Raw genomic sequence first — 10,902 nt, forward strand, 5'->3', positions numbered from 1 at the left:
GTAGTTTACAAACCACCCACTGCAAGGCTGGATATGCCTATACTGAGTAGCCTCTGCTTTAAGATGCAATGATCAACGGTGTCAAACGCTTTGGAAAGGTCAATAAACAGAGCTGCACAACTCTGCTTATTATCTAAAATACTAGTAATGTCATTCACCACTTTCATTGTGGCAGTGATGGTGCTGTGTTTCTTTCTGAAGCCTGACTGATGTTTAGACAGGATGTCATTTGTACATAAAAACTCCTTTACTTGTTCACTCACAAGTCATTCGAGCACCTTAGCCAGAACAGACCGTTTAGAGATTGGCCTATAGTTATTTAAAATAGTTGCCTCCCCTCCTTTCAGTAAAGGCAAGACATAAGCAGACTTCCATACTTTTGGAATTGTATTTGTGCTGAGGGAGAGGTTAAAAAGAGAAGTAAGAGGTGGAGCAATAAAATCTGCAGCTATCTTTAAAAAGAATTATATCATGAAAGATACGGTGCTTATTAAGCATTTTAAAATGTCGGACAGCTATCATACTGAATACATATTGTGAATGTATGCAAAGATGTATGGTATATAGCTGGCTAACAGTTACATTAATTTCTCACTTATTCTGACAATGTACTTAACCCCAAATAAAAGAACCCAATAAAAAGAGTTGTTAAATAATAGTGAAGTCACGTTGTAATAACAATAACTCATCTCTCTCGCTTTTTTGAGTTGTCTTTTTGTGCTTTGCAAAAGGCCAAGTGTCCTATTTGGGTTGCCGTCCGGAGTTGTCCAATATGGCGGACCATCTCGCACATGCGCACTACAGATCGGGCAGGGATGCAGATCGGGTAGTGACACCCCACTCCCCCTCCACAGTCGTTGGTTTGGAACAGCACTTAATGTGGCGAACGCGCAAACCGAGGGGTAGTGTGTGTAGGGGTAGGGTGTAAATAAACGTGTCTTGCCATATCGCCTCCAGGCAGCAGGGGGCGCTGCCGCCTCCCGCCCTCCGTAACTTCCCTGTCAGTACACGTCATGCAAACAGCAGCTTTGAGCTTCTGAGCATGCGCCTGTCCAACTCCTTCACTATCCGCGACTCGCACAGCAGCAGAACACGGTAAGAGTCTGCTCCTCTATTTCTGCTAACTCTTCAAACTGCTCTCATTTTATAACTTGATATTTTATAATGACAAACACCAACATTACTGCCTCAGTTTGTGTAGTGTAAACGCAGACCCTGGGCTTTGTTGTCCAGTTTAACTGGAGCTAACGATAGATAGCGTTGTGACTCGTATTGTACACGTATGCGTCAGGAACGGTCATCCCTCGGCACTGACTTCTAAATGTATTACTTTTACTTCAAATATTAATGAAGGCTATTTTCCAACACTAGTATTGTGATTATTTTCTACGGATCAAGTTTGATCAAAATAGCTGCTCTCTTCAAAGCTAGCATGTTTCTTTGTATTATGCTGTTTAACTGATAACTGGGCTATTTCAAGTACAAATGTAGCCTTCCTTACCGTCTTTACATAGTTTAATGCACGTTGTAATTGTATTATCTTTTTTTATTTAAATATCCCGTGGTTTCTTAATTTGTTTTCATTTGTTGTCCCCCTGAAACAGATGTGTAATTTGTAACACCAGCATTTATACTGATATGTTGACCCCAAACATCCCAACCTTGTAGCACTCTCTGCATTATTTGTCAGATTGTAATAGTTGTCTTCTTTTCTTTTCGAAGATGATGAAGACTCTTCATGTGCTTGTGGTCCTGGCTCTGCTGGCCCTGTCCTCCGGAGAGGAGGGGGCCCGTCTGCTGGCCTCTAAATCTCTGCTCAACCGCTACGCTGTGGAGGGCCGAGACCTCACTCTGCAGTACAACATCTACAATGTGGGCTCCAGGTCAGCACTGCCATATATACACCTCTCTATAACCCCTTATGCAGGACACCCTCATTCAAGATTCAAGGCTTTATTGTCATGTGCACAGTAGCTACAGTGTAGAAATGGCAATGAAAAACTTAAGTCCCAGGCTCCTCCAACAGCGCAAAATGAATATTTATATATATATATTTATATTTATAGGACATAAAACGAATAAAACGGATAAATAGTGCAAGAGAATGTTTTGAGATGTGCAAGCCATTCCACGCTCCATATGTTAGTCCCCGAACAGACCTAAATATGGAGTGTGGAATGGTACTTGAAGAGGTCCCAGTTCACCTCCTGGGCCCTGCCGTGGTGCCCTTGAGCAAGGCACCAGACATTTAAATAGTCCAAATACAAAGAGTTAACGGTATAGACTGTAAGTCCTTACTGTGACATGCTGCAGCTATTGATGAACTGTTTGTTATGAAATATTTCTCAGACATAGCTCCCCTAAAAACCTAGAAAGGGTTCCTTCCACATCTCCTACAAATCCTGCCCCCTGTGAAGCACAAGAGCAGAGCATGTTAGTGCTCTAGTGGCAGAGTACATCAAAGGGACAAACTAGGCTCTTCTCAATTGAATATTTCGCCTCCTCCTTTCCCTCACTCGTCCCTTCCTTGCGTCTTAGACTCGAGGAAGAGACGCAAGGACAGGAGTCCTCAGGTATTAATTAGGATGTCCTCGTTCACTCCAGTGTCTCCATAAACAACGCCCTTTACTTCTGGTGGCGCAGTGCATCACCCGTCACTTGACTTCCCTCCACATCAATCCCTTCAAACCTGGGACTTAGTTTCTCATTGAAATGATTTCATCTCTTCCATTCTTCTCTTTATTATAGTTTTCTATGTATCATTTTCGGTCCTGTATTTGTTTTTCCAGGTATAACATTTCATTTAAGTTATAATCATAACAATAATAATTGATGGATTAATTTCCTTATGGTATTTGAGCTTGTTTCAGATCAGCTTTTGTATTGGATGTTGTTATTAAATTTGTCCTAGAGAAGAGATACAAATCACTCAATATGTATTAGTTATGCTACCCGTATTTATATCCTAAATGTTTGACGTTCTGTGGGTCTGCCACACATGCATCACAAACCACAAGTAAGAACTGTAAGTTATGTTATAATCAAAACATTATTATTGTATTTGTAAGTATATTTCACACACTTTAATGTTTTTATAGAGTATGATCTCCTCATTCGTTTAAGAGATTTTTGACTCTTAATGAAGCACTTTAAACATTTAATGACTCTGATCCTCCTTTAACGATCAGCTGCAGTGAGCAGAGGCTGTGCAGGTGGGGGCGGAGCTCTTAGTCAGTTCAGCTGCAGTGAGCAGAGGCTGTGAAGGTAGGGGCGGAGCTCTGAGTCAGATCAGCTGCAGTGAGCAGAGGCTGTGCAGGTGGGGGCGGAGCTCTTAGTCAGTTCAGCTGCAGTGAGCAGAGGCTGTGAAGGTGGGGGCGGAGCTCTCAGTCAGATCAGCTGCAGTGAGCAGAGGCTGTGAAGGTGGGGGTGGAGCTCTCAGTCAGATCAGCTGCAGTGAGCAGAGGCTGTGCAGGTGGGGGCGGAGCTCTTAGTCAGTTCAGCTGCAGTGAGCAGAGGCTGTGAAGGTGGGGGCGGAGCTCTCAGTCAGATCAGCTGCAGTGAGCAGAGGCTGTGAAGGTGGGGGTGGAGCTCTCAGTCAGATCCGCTGCAGTGAGCAGAGGCTGTGCAGGTGGGGGCGGAGCTCTTAGTCAGTTCAGCTGCAGTGAGCAGAGGCTGTGAAGGTGGGGGCGGAGCTCTCAGTCAGATCAGCTGCAGTGAGCAGAGGCTGTGAAGGTGGGGGTGGAGCTCTCAGTCAGATCAGCTGCAGTGAGCAGAGGCTGTGAAGGTGGGGGTGGAGCTCTGAGTCAGATCAGCTGCAGTGAGCAGAGGCTGTGAAGGTGGGGGCGGAGCTCTGAGTCAGATCAGCTGCAGTGAGCAGAGGCTGTGAAGGTGGGGGCGGAGCTCTGAGTCAGATCAGCTGCAGTGATCAGAGGCTGTGCAGGTGGGGGCGGAGCTCTGAGTCAGATCAGCTGCAGTGAGCAGAGGCTGTGAAGGTGGGGGCGGAGCTCTGAGTCAGATCAGCTGCAGTGAGCAGAGGCTGTGAAGTAGTGAAAACAGTTCCGCGTAGTCTGCTCTCGTGTATCCTCCCTCTCGTCTCCTCTGGAAGCCTCCTCCCTCCTCGACTCCTCCGTGTGCATTTCAGCAATTGGCGTCCTTCAACAAATGGCGTGTCTTGATCGATTTCCAGGTCAAGTCCCGGAGGAGGGGGAGAGAGGAGTCGAGGAGGGACATTGAGATGAACCTACTGTTGTTGTGTTGTCCTCTAATGTAATGTCCTCTCTCTGTCTCCACAGTGCTGCTCTGGAGGTGGAGCTGTCAGATGATTCTTTCCCCCCTGAAGACTTTGGAATCGTTTCAGGAATGCTGAATGTGAAATGGGACAGGATTGCACCGTATCCTTAAATCAAGTTATTGACCGTGCTCTCCCCCTACAGATGTTGGTGCTGTAGGATGAAGTCAGTAATCGTAGTACAGTGTTTCCCCTAGGATGGAGTCATAGCACGTCAAGGCACGTGGGCACAGCATAATGTGAGCGCGTGGAATTTTTTTGTGTGTGCGAAGTGCGCCCCGCCAATTTGTTTCTATGTGTCTGCCAGTTCAAGAAAGGCTCTTGAGCCCTAGTACCAGTGCCAGTTCTAGCCAATTTGCTGCCCTATGCGAGATTTTATATATAAAGAATAAATGAAAAATCTACGAAAGACTCTACAAAAACAGAAACGTATTGACATAGGTAATATACGTCAAAATGGCTTCAAATGTATTCAGTATTGTATGAACATGTTTGATTTGGGACGTAGAGATCGCATCCTCTAGGGCAGGGGTTCCCAACCTTTATTGTGCCAAGGACCGGCAGATACATTAAAAGAAATGTGCGGGACCGGTTGTCACTTTTAAATGATTTGGATATTTACTCACCAGCAGGTGGCAACAGAGGACAATTGTATTTAACAGCCTGAAGAAATGCCAATATGCATCCAAAACATATTAACAACGTTTAAAACCAGGATACAATTAAAACTAAAAATTAGGACCGCTTTACAAATATTAATATAATATATAATAATATAGCCTAATATGGATGACAACCGTGGCTAATTGTATGTAACATTCTGAACAAATAATAGAACAATATGCATCCAAAACATATTAACAAAGTTTAAAACCAGGATACAATTAAAACAAATTAGGACCACTGTACACATATTGATACAACTGAAATGTCAGTGAGACCCCTGGGCTTGTATGCCAGCCATAATAACATGGCCAGATGTGTGTAAATTACTGTTCATGGTAATTTGAAAACAAATGCCGTTGTGGGATATATTTCAAACTCAAATAATGTTTGCACTGCCATTTCCCCACAGAAACATAACAGTCTGCGATGAAACGGTTGTCTCCTGTGTGCTCCACTTCCTATTGGCGCACTGGTAACTTTCTCTGCGCACGAGAGGCTGAGATCTTATGCTAACCAATTTTGATTTATTTTGTATGTTTTGGATGAAATAATATGAATGGTATAGATGCGAGACAAAAAAATTGAATTTGTTTTTGATAAAATATTTGTATATATTTATAATTTTGAAAATATTACAATAAACTCACAGCTATTTCGCGGCCCGGCAGTAACGCGGACCGGGAGTTGGGAACACCTGCTCTAGGGGGTCCGGGGTATGCCCCCCCGGGAAGATTTTTTTTAACATTTTAAAGTAAAATGCTTCAATGTGGTGCACTTTGAGCACACAATTACTAGAGACCTGATCTAGGGGGTACAACTCTAAAACACCCATATGAAAAAGATCGGTTTATATTTTAATAATCAAAAAGTATGTGAACATAACCAGTAACCCATAGTCAATAACAAATTAATGTAACTTATTTTATTTTTGTTGTTCATTCATATCTTATTTGACCTAGTTAACATTGAATTATTTATGCATATTTTTGTATCTCTCCAACTTTAAACGATATTTTTAGTTTACTGTCCTATAGTATACATTGGAATGATTTCAAACCTGTTTTTATTTATCCTAATAATTATAAAGGAGTGCCTTGAAAATATGTGTTTACATAATTGATGGTCAAAACGTTTGAAACCCACTGAGATAACTTAGACTAAAGTGAACTATCTAAACACTCAGAGTCAAATATTAGATTAGATTCAACTTTATTGTCAGTGCACAGAGTACAAGTACTAAGACATCGAAATAGAGTTTGCATCTTAACAGAAGTGCAAAACAAGCAGTAAAGATCAGAGTATAATGTTAATAATAACACAGTACGGCAGTATGAACATTAGACATCACACTGGAAAGTGGACTGGAATGAAATGTTTTACGTAAACAGATTTCACATAATCGTAGTTGAACCTAATATTGTTAGTTTAAGCTTGATATTATTGCTTTGAACTAACCTAATACAGTTATGTGAAATCTGTTGACATAATACATTTAATTAAAGTCAGCGTTTTAGTTTTTCAGTGCAGTATATACACTATCGATCAGGTATACATGTAAAATGATAATACAGCCTCAATACAAAATAAATAGGAATATATTATAGATCGTTATTGGCATTTTTAAATTGTGTGTGTGTTCAAGTTGTTGGATTTAACTGTTGACCTTCCAGAGCAAGCAATGTCTCTCACACCGTGGTGCTGCGCCCCCTGAAGGCCGGGTACTTCAACTTCACCTCGGCCTCCGTCAGCTACCTGGCCCAGGAGGGAGGACAAGTGCTGGTAACAGCTGTTTCTCATCTCAGTGACTGTGCAGGCATGACCACACGGTGTTAGGGGGCTGGACACATTTGATTTAAAGGGCATGTCGGCGGTTTTTGTTACTTTTACATAAATCTATTCCTGGAATAACTACATTTGACATATCTACAGGAGAAAGGACATGTCCCACACAGTTATAGTATAAAATGTTCTAGATAAGTTAGACTGTTCTATTAAAAATACAATATATTACAGCAACAGAAACATATATACAATAAAGGCATTCAGATTAGGCCTCAGAAATAACGGGCAATAAGAAGATGCTGATTTTATACGGCTAAGATGTGTGTGCCAACAAATTAGTTTAACATAATTCACATATGTCATAATTAGGCAAACAATTGTTAAAGCAACACATGCACTTTAGATAATGTGTATTAGACACAGGTTTTTGTTGCTTTATGTTCGACAATATGATGGAGTTGTAAATAAAGTACATTCTCATTCTCTTGCTCAAACCCCCTCTGAGGTCTGTCTGTGCACGTGCCTGACTGTGTAGTGAATGAACCTCACGTGTGTGTCCCCTCAGGTGGGCTACACCAGTGCCCCCGGACAGGGAGGCATCCTGGCTCAGAGGGAGTTCGACCGACGCTTCTCCCCCCACTATGTGAGTGTTGCTCTCTGCTTCCTCCTCACGGAGTGCTCTGACCTGTGGTGATGTCATCTCTACCTCTGCAGCGCTTCCTGTTCAGTAGTGGACATACCACAGTCACAGCAGTCTGTCCAATGTCGTTATGAAACAGGGCTGGAGTTACTGCATCCCTGCATGATACGGAACATTTCTTAACAGCCTACTTTAAACTTCTTATGACGGGGTGGATAATTATTCTAACTCTAACCCTGATTTATGTCATCTGACTTATTTCCTTTCATTTCTATTTGTTCCGTTCATGGTATGCAAAACTTAATGTATAATAATTGTTAACAAAACATGTCTCTGTAAAAACACCATTAAGCGACAAGGAGCAGGGAGAAGAACATCAATGTTATACTGCCTGCTCCTTTCGAAAGGAAACGTAGAAATAGATGGTCTGTCCTTCACATTTCTTTTTTCACAGCCAAACATAACAGTATCTTAGGATACTAAGAGAAACACTAACAATACTTATTTCCCACTTGACGGTTAACGGAAAGAAACAAAACAACAAAGTTATGATGGATGTGTTGTTGAATGATCTGAAATCCTACTCAGCTAAAAGGCTGTTCTGATGGTCCCACGCAGCGAGCAAAGAAGCTTGGCTCTTGCCATGAGAGCATGGTACAACATCAAGTTAACCATGGACGTCTTTATTATTAAAAAGTGGCACAATAAACATGTGTTTCACTACCATGCTGTGATCACACGTTTAGCTTCAGCTTAGCTTACCGTCATGCAGTCTCATAAAACAGGGCTGCTTTCATCTCACTGTCCTGTCATTTTATACTGAATACACGCCGCACTACTAGAACATGTACTAGAGCAGGGGTTCCCAAACGTTGCCATGCCAAGGACCCCCATAGCATCATCCTCTGGCGGGGACCCCCCTGTTGCAATAAAAAAAAAAAATGATGTGTACAAGTGCCTCGCGATGGAGCATGCTGTGTTGCCACTACATTTGGGGCCTTCTGCCTGATCGAAGCTGTCACTCCGCTTTCTTTGCCGCTCACAGCCCCTCTGCCCCCTCTGAGCACACACCACACAACGAGACCAGTCCGTTTGAGATGATGTACTCATCTAAAACTTGGAAATGTCTCTTCCTGTGGTCCTACCTTCCAGTGCTTTGCAAAATAAGATTTCCTCAACAAAGTTGTCTTCTGAAATAAATCTGATGCATGCAAGCAATTCTGCGACATGTGCTCCATCCGTGCTCTCATCCAGCTGCAGAGCGAAGCATTCACCAGCTCTCACTTGCTCCAAAAGCTGAGCAGAGTTTCACTCTCAGCAGGGGCAGCTCGATTCTGATTGGCTTGAAGGGCGGTCGTGAGATTCAAAAACAAAAAATATTAAAAGATTGGCATCAAAGGACACATAGATTGATAGATATACAGTTATTAATAACATAAAAAAAAAAAAAATCCCGCTTCCCTCAAACTTTGCGTTTCCCTGGCGCTCCCTGGCGGCCCCCACTTTGAAAAACACCGCACTAGAGGATATGAGTACTAGTGAAATTCCTCGATTCTTGATGCCAATACAATGCTACTGTAAAAACCAAACCATAATTCAATGTGCTTCAACACACACTTAATTGTTGGCAAACTCGTTTTTGGTAAATAGCTAAACGGGTCATAATTCCCCCAGTTTTATCTTTTCTACTTTTTTCCTCACTCAAAGTACATTTAACAAGAACAAGCTTCTTGAATTTGGATTTCAAGTCAATAGACTTCATAATGCAACTCGAGGAGCCTCCAATCACCAGCTGCTGACGGCTCGCTCTGATAGGCCCCTCCTCCTTGTAACTAACAGTGTAGCATCATCAGGGCTGCGTCGAGAGTGACTTTACCGTTTCCCAAAAATATGTTTGTCTTCTCCCAGGATGCCGCTGGGGTTGATTCCTGAGGTAGACAACGGAGTACCATCACATGTTGGCATCCACTTGTTTCCAAACTATCAGTTCCTCACATATCCCTAACACTGAGGCGTTTCTAGCTTAACTTCACCCTCGGGTATATCAACACAAAGTCCCCTTTCAGAGTGATGCGACATTAACAGCTATCAACTAGAGCTTTTTTTATTCGTTTCTAGTCGTCCTTACAGAGGGGCATGTTATCCTTTCTTTTGGTATTATCCTTTGCATCATTTCTCTGTGTGTGTGTGTGTGTATTATATATATTATATTATGTAAAGGACAATACAAAAAGAAAGAGGATAATAATCCATACATTTGTATACTTTTCTTTACATAAAATGTCATCTTTTGAAACTGAATGGACATGCAGCGCTCCTTGAGGTCTACCAATACCTCAAGGTGTGCAGACATGAAGGATCAGCAGCTCTCTGAACGGCTCCTCCTTTAGCATTGTGAACAGCTCTGAGATCAGCAGGTCGGAGGGAAGATATCCATTACTTGATAAATATAGTAGGTGGGGGTTTCCATGGTGTTATGATGATATTTGTACATTTGTAGATATGATAGTATATAAATTAAAGTAGCTGTTGGTAAAAGTGTTCATGGTTATGTCTCCATAATCCATGGCGAGAAACTAAAACTGGAGTTGCAAAGCGAGTTTTAACAAAAGGCAGATCATTAGAAGAGTACTTCTGACTGTGGCTGTGGTTTGACCCCTCGTGTTTCCCCTCCAGCTGGACTGGGCTGCGTTCGGCGTGATGACTCTGCCCTCCATCGGCATCCCTCTGCTGCTCTGGTACTCCAGCAAGAGGAAGTACGACTCACCGAAGGCCAAGAAGAACTGAGAAGACGAGGGGGGGGGTGGTGGGAGTCAAAGGTGTTATGGGCACAGGATCTCTGAATAGCTTAACCCATATTGGGGTTGAAAAGTACAGTGACCAAGAAACGTAATGGTGATTTGATAACGCAAGCGGCGTCAATAAGAGAACTTTGAACAGGAAGTAGAACATGGTGAACAGTTTGTGGTTTCCAAACCATGACCATGTACAGAGCGCTCTCTGTTCTCACCTGATGGCGGTTCCTTCAGATCTGCAAACTGCTTCATGTAACAGAACAATTGCAAGTAACACCATTTTGTAATTGTGTAGCTGAATTCAGATTTAAGTTTATCGCCAGTTATTTAACTTCAAGAGAAATGTAATTAAAAACGGGCTTTTTTTTTTTCTAAAGCTGTGTCTGATTTATTTTTGGGGTTTTACATTCCTACCTTTACCATGATAAAGAAATAAGAATAATGTCATCCTGTGCTTTGGAACACAGCATGCAGTCGGGACATGTGAACACAAGGCATTAACGCAGCAGCAGGGAGAAGGCAACTTTAAAGAAGAACTGAGATGAGAAACAGCTGGTTCTCTCTAAGCCGTTTGTGTCGTGACTGCTTCACATTTGGCTGACGCTTTTATCCAAAGAGACTTACAATAGAGATTCAAACTCCGAACAGCAAGGAAAGTGCAGATGTATTCACTTCAAGTCATACCATAGTACACAGACATGGAGGCGTGTGGCGCAGTGGATAGAGCCTTG

At 42.4% G+C, this 10,902-nt stretch overlaps 1 protein-coding gene across 1 annotated transcript; it reads left to right on the forward strand.

The window, feature by feature from the left end:
- The first annotated feature begins 983 nt into the window (after positions 1-983).
- ssr2 (signal sequence receptor, beta) lies at positions 984-10,547 on the forward strand. The gene is made up of 6 exons (XM_034094749.2): positions 984-1,095; positions 1,723-1,883; positions 4,293-4,391; positions 6,625-6,733; positions 7,302-7,379; positions 10,053-10,547. The coding sequence occupies exons 2-6, from the start codon at positions 1,723-1,725 to the stop codon at positions 10,161-10,163; spliced, it is 558 nt and encodes a 185-aa protein (XP_033950640.1). The 5' UTR covers positions 984-1,095; the 3' UTR covers positions 10,164-10,547.
- The last annotated feature ends 355 nt before the right edge of the window (positions 10,548-10,902 follow it).

This window comes from Pseudochaenichthys georgianus, chromosome 11, assembly GCF_902827115.2.
Source record: "Pseudochaenichthys georgianus chromosome 11, fPseGeo1.2, whole genome shotgun sequence".
NCBI lineage: Eukaryota > Metazoa > Chordata > Actinopteri > Perciformes > Channichthyidae > Pseudochaenichthys > Pseudochaenichthys georgianus.

Excerpts from the sequence above, each read along its gene's own strand:
- ssr2 (XM_034094749.2), top strand. The coding sequence starts at position 1,723 with ATGATGAAGACTCTTCATGTGCTTGTGGTCCTGGCTCTGCTGGCCCTG. Across the intron at positions 1,884-4,292 it reads ATCTACAATGTGGGCTCCAG|TGCTGCTCTGGAGGTGGAGC; the intron begins GTCAGCACTGCC and ends CTGTCTCCACAG. Across the intron at positions 6,734-7,301 it reads AGGAGGGAGGACAAGTGCTG|GTGGGCTACACCAGTGCCCC; the intron begins GTAACAGCTGTT and ends GTGTCCCCTCAG.